General features: G+C 59.2%; 2 protein-coding genes across 2 annotated transcripts; both read right to left on the minus strand.

Annotated features, from left to right (window-relative positions):
- Positions 1 to 3,663: 3,663 nt before the first annotated feature.
- On the minus strand, positions 3,664 to 4,827 carry PDXP (pyridoxal phosphatase; the record flags this gene model as incomplete). Its single annotated transcript, XM_082015922.1, has 2 exons — positions 3,664 to 3,989; positions 4,245 to 4,827. 2 exons carry the CDS (start codon positions 4,825 to 4,827, stop codon positions 3,664 to 3,666), a joined length of 909 nt encoding a protein of 302 aa, XP_081872048.1.
- A 968-nt stretch (positions 4,828 to 5,795) lies between these two features.
- Positions 5,796 to 15,765, minus strand: SH3BP1 (SH3 domain binding protein 1; the record flags this gene model as incomplete). Its single annotated transcript, XM_082015921.1, has 18 exons — positions 5,796 to 6,275; positions 6,775 to 6,890; positions 7,057 to 7,186; positions 7,376 to 7,473; positions 7,934 to 8,050; positions 8,158 to 8,238; positions 8,955 to 9,036; positions 9,131 to 9,242; positions 9,329 to 9,471; positions 9,763 to 9,853; positions 10,230 to 10,298; positions 10,941 to 11,076; positions 11,771 to 11,847; positions 11,946 to 12,057; positions 12,354 to 12,430; positions 13,300 to 13,404; positions 13,787 to 13,829; positions 15,704 to 15,765. The coding sequence occupies 18 exons, from the start codon at positions 15,763 to 15,765 to the stop codon at positions 5,920 to 5,922; spliced, it is 2,007 nt and encodes a 668-aa protein (XP_081872047.1). The 3' UTR covers positions 5,796 to 5,919.
- Positions 15,766 to 16,037: the final 272 nt, after the last annotated feature.

Consider the following 16,037-nt stretch of genomic DNA (forward strand, 5'->3'; position numbering starts at 1 on the left):
ACTCACAGATGAAGGATAGGAGGTTCCTGGGGTAACGGAACAACTGCCACCCGCCTGGGTGTTGTCTCTACTGCACGGCAGGAAACGACGATGCAGTTTTCTGAGAAAATAAATACCCTTCCCTACACTACACCAAGCTGGGCTTCCCATCCGCTGCGCCCTCCCATGTGCTGCCGCAGCTCCACTCTCCACAGCCCTGGGCTCCCTGGCAACTGCACTTCTTCCCTGAACACTCAATGCGAGAAGAAAAACTGCTTTAGACAAGAAGAAATCAGCCTACCCAGGCAGGAGCCATCACTTTTTTCAGTTTCAACAGTAGATGTGGTCTGCAGCCCCAACAGGCCCACCCCAGAGGGAACCAAGGCCTGACCCCCATGAGGATCACAGACCCCTTAGTGTCAGTGGTTGAACAGAGTCTGAAGGGCCTGGATGGAGAGCTCGTCGTCCCTCAGGGACACTTCCAGTCTAGTTTTCTAATAAGATCTGCTCGCCCTCACCTTCATTACATGCAGGAGCAATAGTAGCAGAGGGAAGTCACACAAAACCAAAGCCTAGCAGACCTGATGGACCCCTATAGTGCTGCTCTCAGCCCCATTCAAAGCAAGAGAAGCCCTGTGGCTAGAGGCAGAACTTGTCCCTCTGCTTCCATCACTGGGGAGAGGAAGCATTTACAGAACACAGGTCACCCCTGCCTGGTGCTCTCAGCTACATGAGGAACCAAGGGAAGGCCAGGTAAAGCTGATTCCGCTTCTGCTCCAAGTCCACCTCTGCTTCACAACAAAGCTTTCAGGGAGAGGTGCACCAGATCAAAAGAAGTTACATGGTCATAAGAGATAAGGATCAGCCATCGCCCCTGCTGACCTCCATTTTTAGCAGCAGCTATGTGAAAAAGGAAGCCTACTCTGCAGGCTCACCATTTGGGATCCAAAGGACAAACTCCAAAGTCTCTTTGGAGAGGGCCCAAACACAGGCTGTTGTGATCTGATTAGCTACTGGATTGCCTTCTGTTTCCTGGTGTTCCAGCCTGGGAGATCACAGCCTCCAAACTCCTGTCTGCCAGCTGGGAGAGCTGGAGAGGACAGAGCAAACAAGGCAGAGAGTACAAGAAGGACTCACCCTCAAAGCACCCTAAAAAAAAGTGGGGCATCTCCCAGGGATGCTCTTGCTGTGCACTATCTCCTCTGTACACACATGTGTAACCAACTCAGCCTGTGCAATTTTCAGCCATACTGAGCATTGCCAGCTGTGGCCCCGAGTCACAACAGCAGCACTCTTGAGTTTCAGGCTGATACAAGAACTGAAAAATAAGTCAGGGTCAGGGTATCTCTAATTAGACAGCCAGCCTTAGCAGACACATTAGGTCTTGATCTTGCCTCTGCTCGATGAGTGTTGGTCAGGCACTCATTGAGGGAGTAGTAGTCCTCTGGTTGTCTAACTGGAGACAGGACAGACAAAAGGGAGAACAGATGCATACAAAGGGGACTGATTGAGATGACAGGCAGTCTTTAGAAAGCTCTTTGGCTGTTCTTTTTTTTTGGAGGGCCATTTCCTAAGTTATTTTGGAAGAGGGGAGGGAAAGACACTCAGCACCTGGAATTATCCTAGGGCCAGTGAGTTGCATCTAGATCTGCCACATGAGCTGACATAGCACTAACTTACACTGAGGCTGGTTATTCAGCTGAACAGCTGACTTCTCAAGCACGAGATGTGATGTTTGGTTACCACCAACAGCTGTTAAAGGGGTTGAAGGATTTATCTCCTGTATGAGGAAGGGAGGCAAAGTACCTTCAAGCAATTTCAAATGCTTTTCTTACCCAGTCTGTTTTCTCCCTCTGGCCTGAGACCACAGCCAAACTCCAGGAGAGGGCATGGGGCATGGCAAGCTACAGTCTGGTGAAGGTCACTCCAGGGGTACAGTGACACCCACCTCCCCTCCACTCACAGCTTAGCATAGACAAGAAGGATCACAGTAAAACCTTACCAAGGCAGTTCTCAGCCCTCTGCAAGCTTGAGCGGGTGACAGATTGCACCTCACCTCTACCCCTAGAAGGGCTGGGCACTGCTGTGTCAGGGCCCACCTGAGTATCAGACCTCAGCTGCAGCAACAAGCGGTCACTGTTCCCCAGCCAGGAATCACCCATGCTGTGAAATGCAAAGGCACCCCGCAAAGATCGCATCGCTCACTGCTCCAATTCACCTGGCTGGATCCCACGCCCTACACCACAGCCCCACTGGCCGCCTCCACCCTCAACTCCATTTCTGAGAACACCGTAAGAGACAGCAGCAAAGAGCAGCGTGCAGACACTGTACACAAGACATTGCCCATCCCTCTCTTTCTACCCAGCAGCACCCCCTTCAGTGAGGAAAGCTCTTGCCATGTCCTCATCTTCAAGGTCTCAAAGATACCCAGGCCATTTTCATCTTGATGGGACCACAGGTGAAAAAAGGAGGCCATTTCCAGCCTACGCTCACACTTTATTATATACAGAGACATGGTGAGTGTAAGAACATCAACATGGGGCATGGACAGTAAGGGAGGCCCAAAGGCACTGCCCCCTGTCCCCTTGGTGCAACCAGTCAGCATAGTTTATACAAATAATACAATATTTGAACAATAAATAAGTTTGATAAATAAGATCAAGAAATTAAAAAAAAAAAAAATTGAAAGACAAAGCAGCAAGGAATGATTTTGAGGGCTGCGACACATTCACAGCAGTGACAATACCACTACCATCTCACCTGCATGCCAGCAGCTGGACTACAGACCCCCATCAGACCTTTTTTCTCACTGTACTATAGCAAAATCCACTGAGGAGGGGGAACTGGGGAAGAGTCGTACAGTTCACTACTGCTGTGCTGTTGTGGTCTGGGAGCCCTCTCTCCTTCAACAAGCCCCTTTGGAAAGGGTGCTTGAAAACAAGGTACAACTGCAGACCCACTGTGCGCAGTCACAGCTTGTCTGTTTGGCACCAAAAAAACCTCTCAAGCCTGTCTCTTCCCTTTCTATAGTCCTTCAGATGGACCTGGAACAGTTATTAACTGAGTCGGGGCAGGGGGTGGTGGGGGAAACATCTCCAAGGAATAGGGGAAAGAGATGAGGCGATGCTCCTTTTCATTTGCAGGAGGCAGAGATGTTCTCATTCATCGCTCCAGAGCCCCGGTGTGCTCCTTCCACACACCCTGGCACCAATGGAGACCAGGTGGGTGACACCACCAGCCAGTCCCCTGGCAAGGAGGGGGTTACCACAAGGACTGCAGGGATGCAGCTCAGAAGTGGAGAGTTACGTGAGCAAAGGGACAGCAGTAAAAGGCCGCCACTGGTTATCTAAGAGAAAAATAAGACAGCTGGTCCCTAACCCCTGCAGGGGTAAGAGGCCACACAGACACACTGATTTGACCCCCATCAGCCTGCAGTTCTCTCCCAGAGACGCTGGCAGGTGGCATATGAGGGAGAGAAGGACTCTGTCCACCACGGATAGCTCTTGGCAGAAAAGGAGACAAATTGAACCCTGCCCCCTCCTGCCAACCCCCCTCTTTTTGCCCCCAAAGAAGGGTGTTGGAATGTGAAGAAACCAGGAATTGAGGGAATAGGGCAGAGAAATGGGAACAGACGGAGATCTGGGATGGGGAACCTGACCACTCTGCCCTCACAGGTACACACTGCTACTCATCCAGGCCCGGTATCAAATCTGCAATGCTGTCCACATAATAATTGGGCACCAGATCCTTGGCAGCAGCACTGTCGCTGGCCATGTAGGCCTGCGCCTCTTCTAGGCGGGAGACACCCGTCAGGGTGAGGATGGTGGAGAGGCCGCAGTTCTTGCCGAAGAGGATGTCTGTCTCCAGACGGTCTCCCACCATAAGGGTGCGGGACGGGTCAACGCCAAAACGCTCCACGATGCAATCAAACATGTACGTGTTCGGCTTCCCCACCACCAGTGCCTTGCGGCCTGAAGCAGTTTCCACCGCGGCTGTGAGGCTGCCAGTCCCTGGAGGAGGAGGAAGAAGGAGAAAAATGAAGTAGCTGCAGCTAACCGGGCACTGGGTCCCGCCGGAGGATGAGCGAGCAGGTTGCTGCCAAACACGGCTTCAGGAGCTGGCAGGGATGCGGGAGGGCAGCCCTGCCCGTCCTGATGCTCCGGGAACCGCCTCGCCCGGGCCTGGGATGGCGAACCCCAATCGAGGCCAACCCCGCCACCAGCGCCCCCCTCCCCGGGGCAGCGGGGGAGGGGGCGCGGGCTCACCGGGGGTGCGCTGGCCGTCGCTGAGCGGGTGCCAGGGGTCGGGGTCGGTGGCCACCAGGAGGCACTGCGGGTCGCGCAGGTAGCCGCAGGCCTGCGCCAGCTTGGCGAAGGTGAACTGGTCGTCGTAGCCCACCAGGACGGCCCGCACCGGCTCGGCGGCGCCGGGCGCCGGCTCGCCCTCGCCCGCCAGGCGCAGGCCGGCGTCGCGCACCTCGCCGCGGAGCCCCTCGCCGCCCAGCACGAAGACACGGCCGCCCCCGCTCCCGCTCCCGCCGCCGCCGAGGAGGTGCTGGCGGAGGAAGAGCGCGGAGCAGAGCGCGGAGCTGAAGACGTGCTCGGCGCGGACGCCGCGGAAGCCGAGGCGGCTGAAGCGCCGCTCCAGCTCGGCCACGGAACGGCGGCTGTTGTTGCTGACGAAGAGGGCGGCCTTGCCGCTGCGCCGCAGCCGCTCCAGCAGCTCGGGGGCGCCGGGAACGGCGCGCTCGCCCGCCCACAGGACGCCGTCGCAGTCGAAGAGCAGCCCCTGCGCCGGGCCCAGCACCTCCCGCAGCCCCGCGCCGCTCAGCCGCCGGCAGCTCGCCATGCCGCCGCCGCTGCAGCCCGCCGGCCGGCCGGCAGCCGCGTCCCGCCCCGCCCCTCCGCTCCGCCAATCACCGCCCGCCCCCACCAATGGGAAGCTGGGAGCACACCGAGCGGCAGCCGCGCGGCCCGGTCGCCCTCGAGGGGAAAGGGAGGAGCCGAGCGGCGGGAGGCCGGCTCCTAAAGCCGCGCCGTCCCGTTGGCTACTGCGAGAGGCGACGAGGAGGCGGGACAGAGCCTGAGCGCGCTTGCCGATTGGCCAAAGTCACCCTCCACAGCCACCGCCTCCCCGGGTGAACGCAGCTGTGGTAGGGCGCCCCCTGCTGCGCGGCAGGGCCTGTGGGCAGCGGAGCCGCCATTATCCCTTGGCCCTGTCCGTCCGTGGGCCGGGGGAGCTGGCTGTGCTCCCGTCCTGGGCCTGAGCCGTGCCTCTCCGCGTCGGCGTCCCCGGGGAACTCTCCTTCCCTCCTCCCGGCTGGAACCTGGTCGGGGGGGCAGCACCTCGGGCTGCCAATGTGCGCTGCTCACGCCTGCCTACCACTGCGACACCAGCTCTTTAAATAATTTAGTTGCAAAATATATGTATATTTTTATATGTATGTCTTTCTGTCTCTCTGTGTTCCTGGGGCAACACATTTTAAGGCAAAATGGGGCAGAAGGGGCTGGGATTGTGGCTGTGTGCCCACAAATGGCCTCACAGGGCCAACCTGCCCACGCTGGCCCGAAAACCGCAGGCAGTACCTGGGAGCCTCCCTGCCTCACCCCCTCCTGCCCTCTGGGCACCGGAGGACCCCCATGGACCTGAGCAGGTTGCTCACTGGCGACTGGGGACTTCCTGGGCAGGGAGCTGGGTCCCTTAGGGGTGGCCGGGCCCCGGCAAGGGACATGGTGATGCGGGAAGGAAGGCTCTGTGGGGACAGGAGAGCAAGGGGAGGCAAGGCAGAGGGTCCCAGCTGGCATGAGCTAAGGGACCAAGATGGAGGAGCATGCTACCCCTCAGGCCACCCTGGCGTTTCCACAGCGCCCACTGGGTCCCAGAGGGGCAACAGACCCCATCTCCCTGGCCCCCGTGGGGTCCCCACATCCCCCACCCTGCTCAGTTCTCCGTGGGCTGTCCCGCTGGCGGCGACGTGGCCAGGGGGCTCCTTCGTCCTGCAAGCAGCGGCTGCCCCTCGTCTGTGGCTCCCAGGGCACAGTCCATGGCAGCTGCCACATTGGCCTCAACAGCGGAAGGCCTGGGGGACGGCAGGGCATCTCGGCTGTGACGGCGTGCCGGCTGCGGGGGCAGTGGCGGTGGGACAGAAGGGGCTCGGTTGGGTGCCCCGGCCATCCATCGCGGCCGGGCTTTGGGGCTGGCTGCGTGCTTGGGGTCTGCTGGGGCGGCAGCCGTGCTCCGGGGCTGAGCCACAGGTGGCGGCGGCATCATGGGTCGGGACGGAGCCGGGCGCTTGCCTGGAAAGAAAGCTGCGGTGGGCTGGGGTCCCCTCTGCCAAAGTCTCTCCCCAGGGCAGAGAGGGCTGCAGTGCTGGCTGTGGGTCATGCAGGGGACTGCAGCCAGACTGATGGACAAACTGCCACTTGCCCAACTCCCATACTGGAGATCCAAGTGCGCACAGGGTTTTGGTGGCTTTTCCCACCCTCTTCCCTTCACAAGGGCCTGTAAGCCTGGACACCTCTTCATGGGGGGTGTTCGACCCAACACTGGAGGACCTACCATGTCCATCCCAGTCCCACCTTGGCTGGGGCTGGAGCATGCAATGAGGGGCTGGATCACGCAATGAGGGAGTGGATTCTGGCCACGCTGGCCTGGCCAGAGGCCTTTCCTCTCATGTGGTGGCAGGGATGTCCCCAGCATCCTTTTGTGTGGGTAATGGTGGGATGAAGGCAAACCAGAGGAGGTGGCATTGGGGGTGTCATTTCCCAAGCAACGTGCTGCCTGGGGCACCCTAACCTTTGCGGGCGCTGTCGTCAGTCATTGTCGGAGCCGGCGTCCCTGCAGCTTTGGGAGATGGTCTGGTCACTGCTGGGGATGCTGGCTGGGACCTGGCCTCGGGGTCCCTCGAGGTGCTGCGCAGAGAATGGGGCAAGTCCGGCTTTGGTTGGGCATGGCGGTCCTGGCTGCGAGGTACCTCGCGTCCACCTGCGAGGGTGCAGCCTCTGGTCTGGGGTGGGATTGGGGAAGGACATGGGGAGAGCTGGGACAGCCAGAGCCTCCAGCTCCCACCAGACTTACGCCTCTCCAACCGGGAGAGTGGGCGTGCTGGCTGGAGGGGGCTCGGGGGTCAGCTCTTCCACTGGGGCAGCCTCGCCAAGTCCACCATTCGTGGGTGGTGTGAACATGCCCGAGACGTTGAAATCTACCTCTGGGTGGAGGGAAAGGAGGAGACCCTGTGAGGAAGCACTTGCCGCCCAGAGCTTCCCCCAATGACCCCATGGCAGGGAACCAGAGCAGGTCCCCGCTTCCCTCCTCCTGAGTGTGGAGAAATGTCCCTTTCCCTTCCTCCCCCCTTCACCCTGGGCTGCGGCCCCCCCAAGCGAGGCTGTCGCCCTACCTCCGGGGAAGAGAGTGTCCGCATTCTGGATGAGGGTTTCCACCACACCCACCACCTGGATGGAGGAGACCGAGGCCAAGTCCAGTTGCATGGGGTCTCTGAGAGACAGGGGTGGGGGAGGCATCAGAAAAGGGGTTTTGGGCCGTTAACCCTTTTGGTGTTCATTCCTAAGGGGGCAGAGCCCAAAGGAGCTGAGGAGGCTCAACAGCCCAGCTGAGGAGGGTGGTATGGCAGGAGGCGGGCCTTGGTCCCTGTCCTGGAAACCCTGGATAGTTGTTGGAGGCCAGTGGTGTTGGAGGCCATCCATGTCACAAGTGCTCTGGGTCTCAGCCTCTTCCTCTGCTACTTTGCAGGATGGCTAAGAGGACATGTGCCTGGCAAGGAGACATGCCACTCAGCGGCTGCAGGGACAAGGGACAGGACTTGAGGATGGAAGAGGTGCAGGTGCTTTGGACCATCCTGAAGGCTGCTGGATCAGCCTTTCTCATGGCATTAGCACTCAGGGCACCCCAGCCAGGGCTGGGGACCTGCCTTTCACCCCTCTGAGCCAAGCCTTACCCTGTGCTCTGCTGCGACCACAGCAGGTTGGGGCCCAGTACGATGGCGATGTTGCTGGGCGTCATTTTATTCACCTCCTGGTGTTCGGCCAGCTTGGCTAAAAACTTGATCAGATACCTGTGGGGTAAAAGGAGGGTGAAGGGGTAGTACATACAGATTTGGGGAGGGAATGGCTGCCCCTGGTGATTGCGTGGGGCTGAAGAAGCGCTGTCCCTGCAAAACACCTCAGATTGCTGTAGCTTTCCTGGGGCAGGCGGCTGCAGGTGTCTTGCAGGCTCTGTACGCGGCTGTCAATGTCCTTTAAGCTGCAAGAGAGAAGAAGGAGGAGCGGAGAGCTCAGCCCCGCTCTCTGTGGCAGAGGGACACAGTGTGCAAAGGAAGAAGGCCAGTGTCGGCCGCCCCGTGCAAGCCATAGCCCTCAGGATGGAGATGCCCTGCTGCTGACTTTACTGGGCAGCTAAGGCAGCCATCCATGGAGGACAAAATTGCACCCCAAAGGCTCAAAAGGAATTTTATATGATACAAATATAGCTTGTGGGTGGCTCCAGAAGTGAGCATTGCCTTGCCCTGAGCAGACACCCTACTTCACAGTGACTATGGGGTTCATTGGCACTGAGCCGATCCTTTCAGAAAGATGCTCTCCCCCTTTCCCCAGGCTTTTTGCTGTGCCTCCTTCACCACCCCTTCCATCCCCAAAGCAAGAGGCCAAACTGGGCTGGTGAGCCAGTGAGATGGGGCTCACACAGCTGAGGCCAAGTGGGTCTTCACAGACTAAGCTCTTCTTGCCATCAAAAAGGGTGCAGCCTTCCCCCTTGCTGTGCCATTTTATTGCTATTCTCCAAGATTTTGGGCCATCTGGTTTTCTGCCAAGCATGTGACAGACCAGGCACTGCGCTGGTATCTCCCCACATGGCAAATGAGGCCGAGCAGCCCTGCTCCGAGTGCCAGGAGGGATGGAGCAGGGTGACTGCGGGCTTTTTGAGTCCTGCCAGGCTTTTCTGCCCCAACACCCGGAACCCACCTGGCCACTTTGACCCATTCGTTGTAGAGCTCGAAGGTCATCAAAGGCTGGGGCAGCTCCCGCAGGTAGGACTTCAGTGCACCTGGAAGGGGAGGGGGAGCGGCAGGGGTGATGGCGGCTGGGGTATGGCAGAGACTGCCCAATCGTGTCCCCCCACCTGCCTCACCAGCACCCACCAGCCACGGCGTGGGGGTCCGAGTAAAACTCCTCCAGGGCGTTGGAGCCGCTGGCCAAGCTGCTCTTCAGCTTCCTCAGCACTGAGGCGCCCGCTGCCAACCGGAAGAGTCCCTGGGGATGGGGCGAAGAGGGAAGGGATATAGGGGGCTGCATTTGGCCTGGGGGATGGTGGCAGGGGGTTCAGGAGTGCTGCCCACCTCCTCTCTCATGCCGGAGGCCAGCAGCATCATGACACAGGCTTCAATGGGCAGCGCGATCTCCCGGCCCAAGCTCTTGAGGTGCATCTCTAGGGGCACGCCGTAGTACCCTGCCACCGGGGTGTCTGCAGCCAAGGAGGGCTCTAGAAGAAGGAGGTGAATGTTGGGAGGGACAGTGGCTGCCAGGGCCAGGCAGCATCTAGCCACAGTGACTTCTCACTCCGAGGGGAGCGGGGCTGGGTGGAGGCAGAGGCAGGGCAGGCAGCATCCCCAGCCCGCCTCAGGCTGCGATCCCCATCCCACCAGCCCAACGTGGGAGGCAGCAGCAGGGGCAGGGAGGGAAAATCTGCCTTTCCCAGCCGTGCCGGCCACAGTCGCATCCCCTGGGCTCGGCTGCAGCCCTCCCCTGGGCTGCAAGGAGAGCCAGCGGGTACCTTTCTGGCTGTGACTTTCCTTCAGCTCTGCCAGAGCCGAGTCCAGGGATCCCAGGGACTGTCGGTGGTACTGGGCTTGGATTTCCAGCAGCTGCCGGACAGGGGACAGGCAAACAGTGCTCAGTTTGGCACCAGCCCCTCTCAGAGAGAGCCCCATCCCCAGGACATTGCACGCAGACGCAGACAGGGTGAAGGGGGAGCTGCAAAGGGAAACTCCCCTGGGGTTCATGGGACTGTGGCTATAGGGAAGGTTAGAGGGCAAATTGGACATGAGGGTGTCATTGGGACAAGCCGCTCTGTTTGCAGTTGGTGCTAGCGGTGACGTGCACCCACAGCTGGAGCAAGGCCAGCTTTGGGCATCTGCTGGTACCTGGCCAGAGGGCTCATTGCCGATGGGGACAAGGCTGGGCTCACACATACCCTGGAAGATGTTCACATGCAGAGGATGAGTGCAAGAGAGGACTTACTCTGACAAAGTAACTGGCGTAGCTGTCCTCTTTGGTGGAGAAGTGGTAGAGATCAGCCATGTACTCATCCTGGGAAGGGAGACAAGGAGAAGAGCAACCTTCCACCTCCTCCCTGGCACCCAAGGAAGAGGGAATGTCTTCACAAAGCCCCACGTCTGGGCTGTGAGTCACCCAGATAGAGTCTCCGGGGTGCGGTGGGGAGGCAGGCTAGGACCACATTGGTGGGATTCCTCTTTGCTCCCATAGCTTGCGTTTGGGTAGTGTCAGCAACCTGCCCTACAATCAGAGTCCTGGCACGAGAGGCTCAGGGACAAGAGGCTCCAGCACGCCCATGGGATCTGCCAGATGAGGCACTGGGCTTTTTAGAGAAATGGCAGAGGTGGAGGAAGCTGATGCGAAAGTCCCCTGCCACCCAGCACAGACCCCAGCTCAGCTGGCTCCTAGCCCAAGGGGACCCCATAAGCTCCCTGCTCTAGTCCCTGGAGCCTCCTCTCTGCAGCAGCTTGTGCTTTGAATCCTTTACTCTTCTTCCCTGGGCTTGTGGCATCTGCATATCTGCTCCTCGAGGGACCAGTTTGCTTGCAGAGAGCAGGGCATGCCAGCTGGCCGCATCTGTCTTGGTGTGGGGTCACCTTGGGTGGAGCTGCTGGAGGGGGAGCAGGTCTCCAGCCCTGGAGCTGCCCCGGGGGGGAGTGCAAGTAACTTTCTCACCTTGCACTGCTCCACCTTCCTCTTCACCTCCTCCTCCTCTTCCTTCAAGGTCTCCAGTTTGTTGGCAGCAGAATATGCCCCGGGGCCAGCACCAGCACCAGAGCTGTTACTGGAGCTCTTGGCAGCTTGGTTCAGCCTTTGGGGTAGAAGAGGCACACCCACAGGCTCAGCGCCAGGGACACGGGGTGGGACGGCTGTGCAGAAGGGGTATGGGGACCACGAAGGGGATGGCAAGTCACAGTACTGCCCTATGGTGGCTTTCGTTGGCCAGCACTTCTCACTTCCCTCCCCCAGAAAAAGATGCTGCTGTACCAAGGGGTGTGACCTTGTGAAGATGGGGATCACTCAGCATGGCTGCCTGAAACGCCCAGGGTCTGTAGGACCCTTCCCAAGCCCTGTTCCTGAGATATTCCCTCCTCTCTTCCCTCTGGTCAAAGGGAGGGCAGTGTGGAAACTGTGGAAATGAGCCACCAGCGACCCGACCCACGGCTGCCCCACTCTCCCAGAGAAACCCAGCACGGCACGGGCTACCCCGCAAGAGTTAAAGCAGGGCAATCTCTGCAGCACTGAGCAGCACCAGGGCACTTTGCTGCTTTCAGCAACAGCATTGCCCTTCTCTCCTGTGCCATGGAGCCCACAGCTCAGCCCAGAGCGGGATGCACCCGCAGAGAGGGGCTGGCTGGGTGCTCTTGAAGAGCTGTTGCCTCTTTGACTCCACCTCCAGCCCTGGGAAATTTGCTCCCCAAGGCAGTCATCTTCCTCTCTCCCCCAACTGGGCTGGGGGCTGCGCCCCATGTGCCCTGGATCCCCAGCCGTGGTGTGCCCTGTACCGGCTCTTGATGGTGTTCCAGTCAGAGATCAACTTCTGGAGGGTCTTCTTGTGCTTCAGGATGATGGGCAGCTCCTCCTGTGGGAGAGAGGGGCCAGAGGGAGTTGCAGAGGCCTGGGGCTGTGGGAATGGGAGGTAGGACAGGGCAGTGGACCTGGGAGGGCAGCCAGGGCTACCTCACTGAGCTTGTTGAGCGGCTGCAGGACGTCGTGCTCCAGGGCGATCTCAAACTCGGCCAGGATTTTGGCCAGTGAGCTCTGTATGCAGCAGCCCATCTCCAGGGCTTTCCTGTGTGTGGGACAGAGATGAAATGACTGCAGGCTGAAGCCATGCCACCCTGTGACCCAACACCCCCCACCATACCCATACCCATGTGGGACCCTGAGCCAGCCCCTGGACCCCTCTGCAATTGGAGGCTGAAGGCAGTGGCTGTTCCTTCTCCTCCTGTTACACCAACGTTGGCTCTGAGGACAGGGATTGATAGCTCAGCTTGGCCATGGGAGCCCCTGAGCCAAGACAGTGGCTCTGCCAAAGTCTGGCATCTTTTGGGGTTGCCCCTGGCCCTTTCTCCCACCTGCACTTACCCGAGGCTGGACTCTGTGTCCAGTTCTTTGAAGCTCTCAGCCATTGTCGTGGACAGAGCCATCAAGGGCAGCTTCTTCTGCACAGAGCCAAGGATTTGGGAAAGGGATGGTGAGCTGGCATGTGCCAGCTCCCTCCCCATGAAGCATGCCACCATGGCATGGGAGCAAGTGGCCAAACCCTGTGCTGGGTCCCCACATCTTCCCCTGGCCCACCCAGCCCTGTTGGCTCTGAGGCCTGAGGAGGGGTCCTTTGGATGTCTCTTCAGCCAAAGCCAGGATCCAGTTAGCTAAACAAGCCACTGAAGCTCTGTAGGTGGTTAGAAAACCTCCAGCCTTCTCTAAAATAGTCCCCTGTGGAGGACCGTGACACTGATAGAGGCCCTCAACAAGACAAGACCTGCCACAGCTTCAAATGTACAGAGCAGTTTAATCACCAAGAATAATTAAGCCGAGCTGGGGCTTGTCAGGCTGCCAAGAAGAGGGGAGCCCACAAAATCATGGCGGGCTAAGGACAGTGCAGGGGGGTCCACTGTTTGCTTCTCAGACAAGGCCTGGTGAGGGAAGAGGGTGGCAGGCTCAAACCAAAGAGGAAGAAGTGGTAGCACCGCTGTGCCTGGCTGCGCTGTGGTGCTCCTCACCGCAGGGCACCATGGGTGCCAGAGGTTCACAGGGGTTCAGGAAGGGACACGGACAACGGGGCTTTGGAGTGTTATTCAATGCAAAGACAGCATCTCTGTCTTGGGAAGTCTCAAGTTAGTGGTGGAGAGGGTTGCCCTGCTCTGCTCTACCAGGGCACCTGCTGGTGGCCACTGCTGGAGATGGGACCTGGGTTGGGCTTTAGGCCACCCTTCGGCAAAGCCTGCAAAGCAGGGATCTGGCCGTTCCCTCTGCTGGCAGGGGACAGAGCCGGGGCAAGTGTGGGCTGTGGAGGGAGGACTCTACTCACCACTCGCTTGTCCATCTCGGAGCCGCACTGCCCCTGCAGGCAGGCTTGGAGCCTCTTGGACACGCTGTGAGCCGCTCGCTTGGCCGGCTCAATCCTCTGCTCGATCTGGGGATGGAAAGGTGGAACTGGGGAAGCCCTTTCGCCGACTGTGGGCGCCCTGAGGCCATCTCCCCACCACCCAGCTCTGGGAATAGAGAAGCCTGCCCACCATCCTGCCACAGCCCAGAGCATCCCTGGTCCAGGGAAAAGGGAGCACAGCTCCTGGTCAGGATTCATCCCTCTATGAACAGCTGGGGAAGCCCTTTCCCATGGCAGAAGCCTGCCATTCCCTTGCTGCCATGGTCCTGGAGTTGCCCTCTGGCACGCGGGCAGATCCCAGCCCTGTAACTTGGACGTGCCGGCAGGGCAAATCGCAGGCAGGAATGGGGCAGGTTCCCACACCCAGGCACAAGCAGACACATGCCTGCCAGCCCAGCCCGCGCCTCACCTGCAGCAAATCTTCCGGCAGGAGCTCGGTTGTTTCTTGGGCTCTGCAGAGGAAGGAGAAAGAGCCATCAAGAGATGGGGGTGACCTCCACCCAGCCTCCTTGGGAAGGCAGGTCCTTATGCATCCCACTCGCCTCTCTTTGGGCTCCTGGGAGCAGGAGACACTGGCTATGGCCTGGACCATCGTACGCAAGGATATGGACAGAATGAGCCCGGGGGGACGAGAACAGCAGGAGCAGGGCAAGGCAGCCAACCTTTGCTAGCTGATGGACACCCCATCAGATGGGCCTTCAAGTTCAGAGCACCACAGTCAAAAACATCTGGATGTGGCCTGTTTTTTGAGATGGGGCGCCTAGTGGGGCTGCAGCAGGGGTGAGCTGTTTGCTGGTGAAACCTTCTACCTCCTGCCTCTCCCCTGAAGGTGAATCCAGGGCAGTGCTGTTGGAGCCCAGCATGCGTCTTTTCAGGCCAGGGTAGCCACCAGCTGTGGGGCCACTGAGTGCTGGAGCAAGGATATCTTTGTGGTCAAGCTGGGGACTGAGACCAACACCATCCCCTCCAGAAATGCCTACATGAAACCAGGTTTCTGCTCGGTTTTGCAGCAGGTCTTAGAAGCTAATCTAGCAAAGGAAACTTCTGGTTTGCAGCAAATTCTGCTCAAAACCAAATTCAAAACCCAGCAGCTGCCATCACCACCAAACCTCCCTGATGCCTCCCATAGATGTAACCTTGCTTTATGGCCTGCTGCCATTGCTATGCCCCAGAAACCCTGTTTGCTTTCTCTCTGCTGCTGCTGCTTTTTCCCCAGTTCATGTTTCTCTCTTTTCACTACCCGCCAGAGGCGACGCGGGACGAGGCCGTGGAGCTGCAGGAAATGGGGGCGGCTTGGTTGAAGACAAGCAAAATCACGTGAGATTGCAGCCCGCAGAGAAGAGGCTCTGCTGCGGGTGAAGAGCTTGCTCTTGGACTGCACGAGCTGCTTGAGACCTCCTGCCTGCCCGGCATTAAACGAAAGGGAGGTGGATCTGACATGGAGATGAGACATCTTGAGTGGGGAGGGATGGGAAAGGGCATCATGCTCCCCTCTGGGGAATGCAAGAAGAGCAAGAGGCCACCAGGATGTAGGAGCTGCTTCCCTGTGACTGGTCTGCTGGGCTGGCTGAAGGACCTCAGTGGTCCAGGGGACACAGTTGGTCCTACTCAGACTCTCAGCTCTGGGGAACCTGCGGAGGTGGCTGTAGGAAAGAAGGAGCGAGGGGGCTGGGAAGGGAGGGCCCAGCCCTGTAATTTCAGTTCTGGGTTTTGCAAGGGGAGAACTTTGGAAAGCCCAAGACCAAAATAAGGAAGCAGTGGAGGTAGGATGGGGCTGGAGGGATTTGTGTGAAGCTGTAAGTCCTCCATGGGTCCTCGGAGGATCCCCAGTCCCCTCCTCAAAGGGCATCCCGGGACACCCATGCTGCTGGGCCAGCTAGAGCTATGCAGGGAATTTGACTTGCATGGAGCACCCCGGGCTCAGTGGGGAGGGCAGGTCCCAGCTCCTAACAGCCTCCTGGTCACTGCACAGCCAAGGGCATGTGACTGGAAGGTCCCTTCCCATTGCCCTCACATCCTGGGGAAGCCAAGCTCGGGAAAGGTCCATCTCCAGGTGGACGCAGCATATGTGGGCCCTGGGAGAGGTAGCTGGGCTTGGGGATCGTGTCCCTGCTGAGCAGCACCAGTGCAGCCTTCCCGCTGCCCCACAGGCGCCAGGGAGCCACAGCCCCTCCACTTATGCTGAAGATGCTCTAAACCCGGGGTCATTCCCCCCGTCCCCTCTCTACCAGCCGTGAGAGGTCAGTCCAGCTCCAGCACAAGCCCTCCAGCACCCACATCCCGCTCCCTCAAAGCCCTCCGGCACAGGTAGTGGAGAAGTCCTTACCGGCTGGTGACGTTGGGATGGGACAGCTGCTGCCGCATCCGATTAAACTGCCTCTTCATCATCTTGAGAGCCGGGAGGAGACCACAAGAGCTGCTCCTCTTGGCTGTACCCTCTCAGCACCCCTTGTCGACGCTTGGCATCAGATGCCGGCAGCTCCTTGGCCCCCCGGAGCCGCTCTGCCCCTTGCTGTGCTCTGAGGACCTCTCCCTCCTTACTCCTCTCCTTCCTCCTTCCCTCGTTCCCCCTTTTTCTGTTTCCCCGGCTGGTTCCCTCCCTGGGGATGCCCTGCCTGCTTTCTCTTCCCTTCCCTTGCGCTCCCTTCTTTCACTCCCTC

This window comes from Phaethon aethereus (genome assembly GCF_964289735.1).
Source record: "Phaethon aethereus genome assembly, contig: HAP1_SCAFFOLD_555, whole genome shotgun sequence".
Classification (NCBI taxonomy): Eukaryota; Metazoa; Chordata; class Aves; order Phaethontiformes; family Phaethontidae; genus Phaethon; species Phaethon aethereus.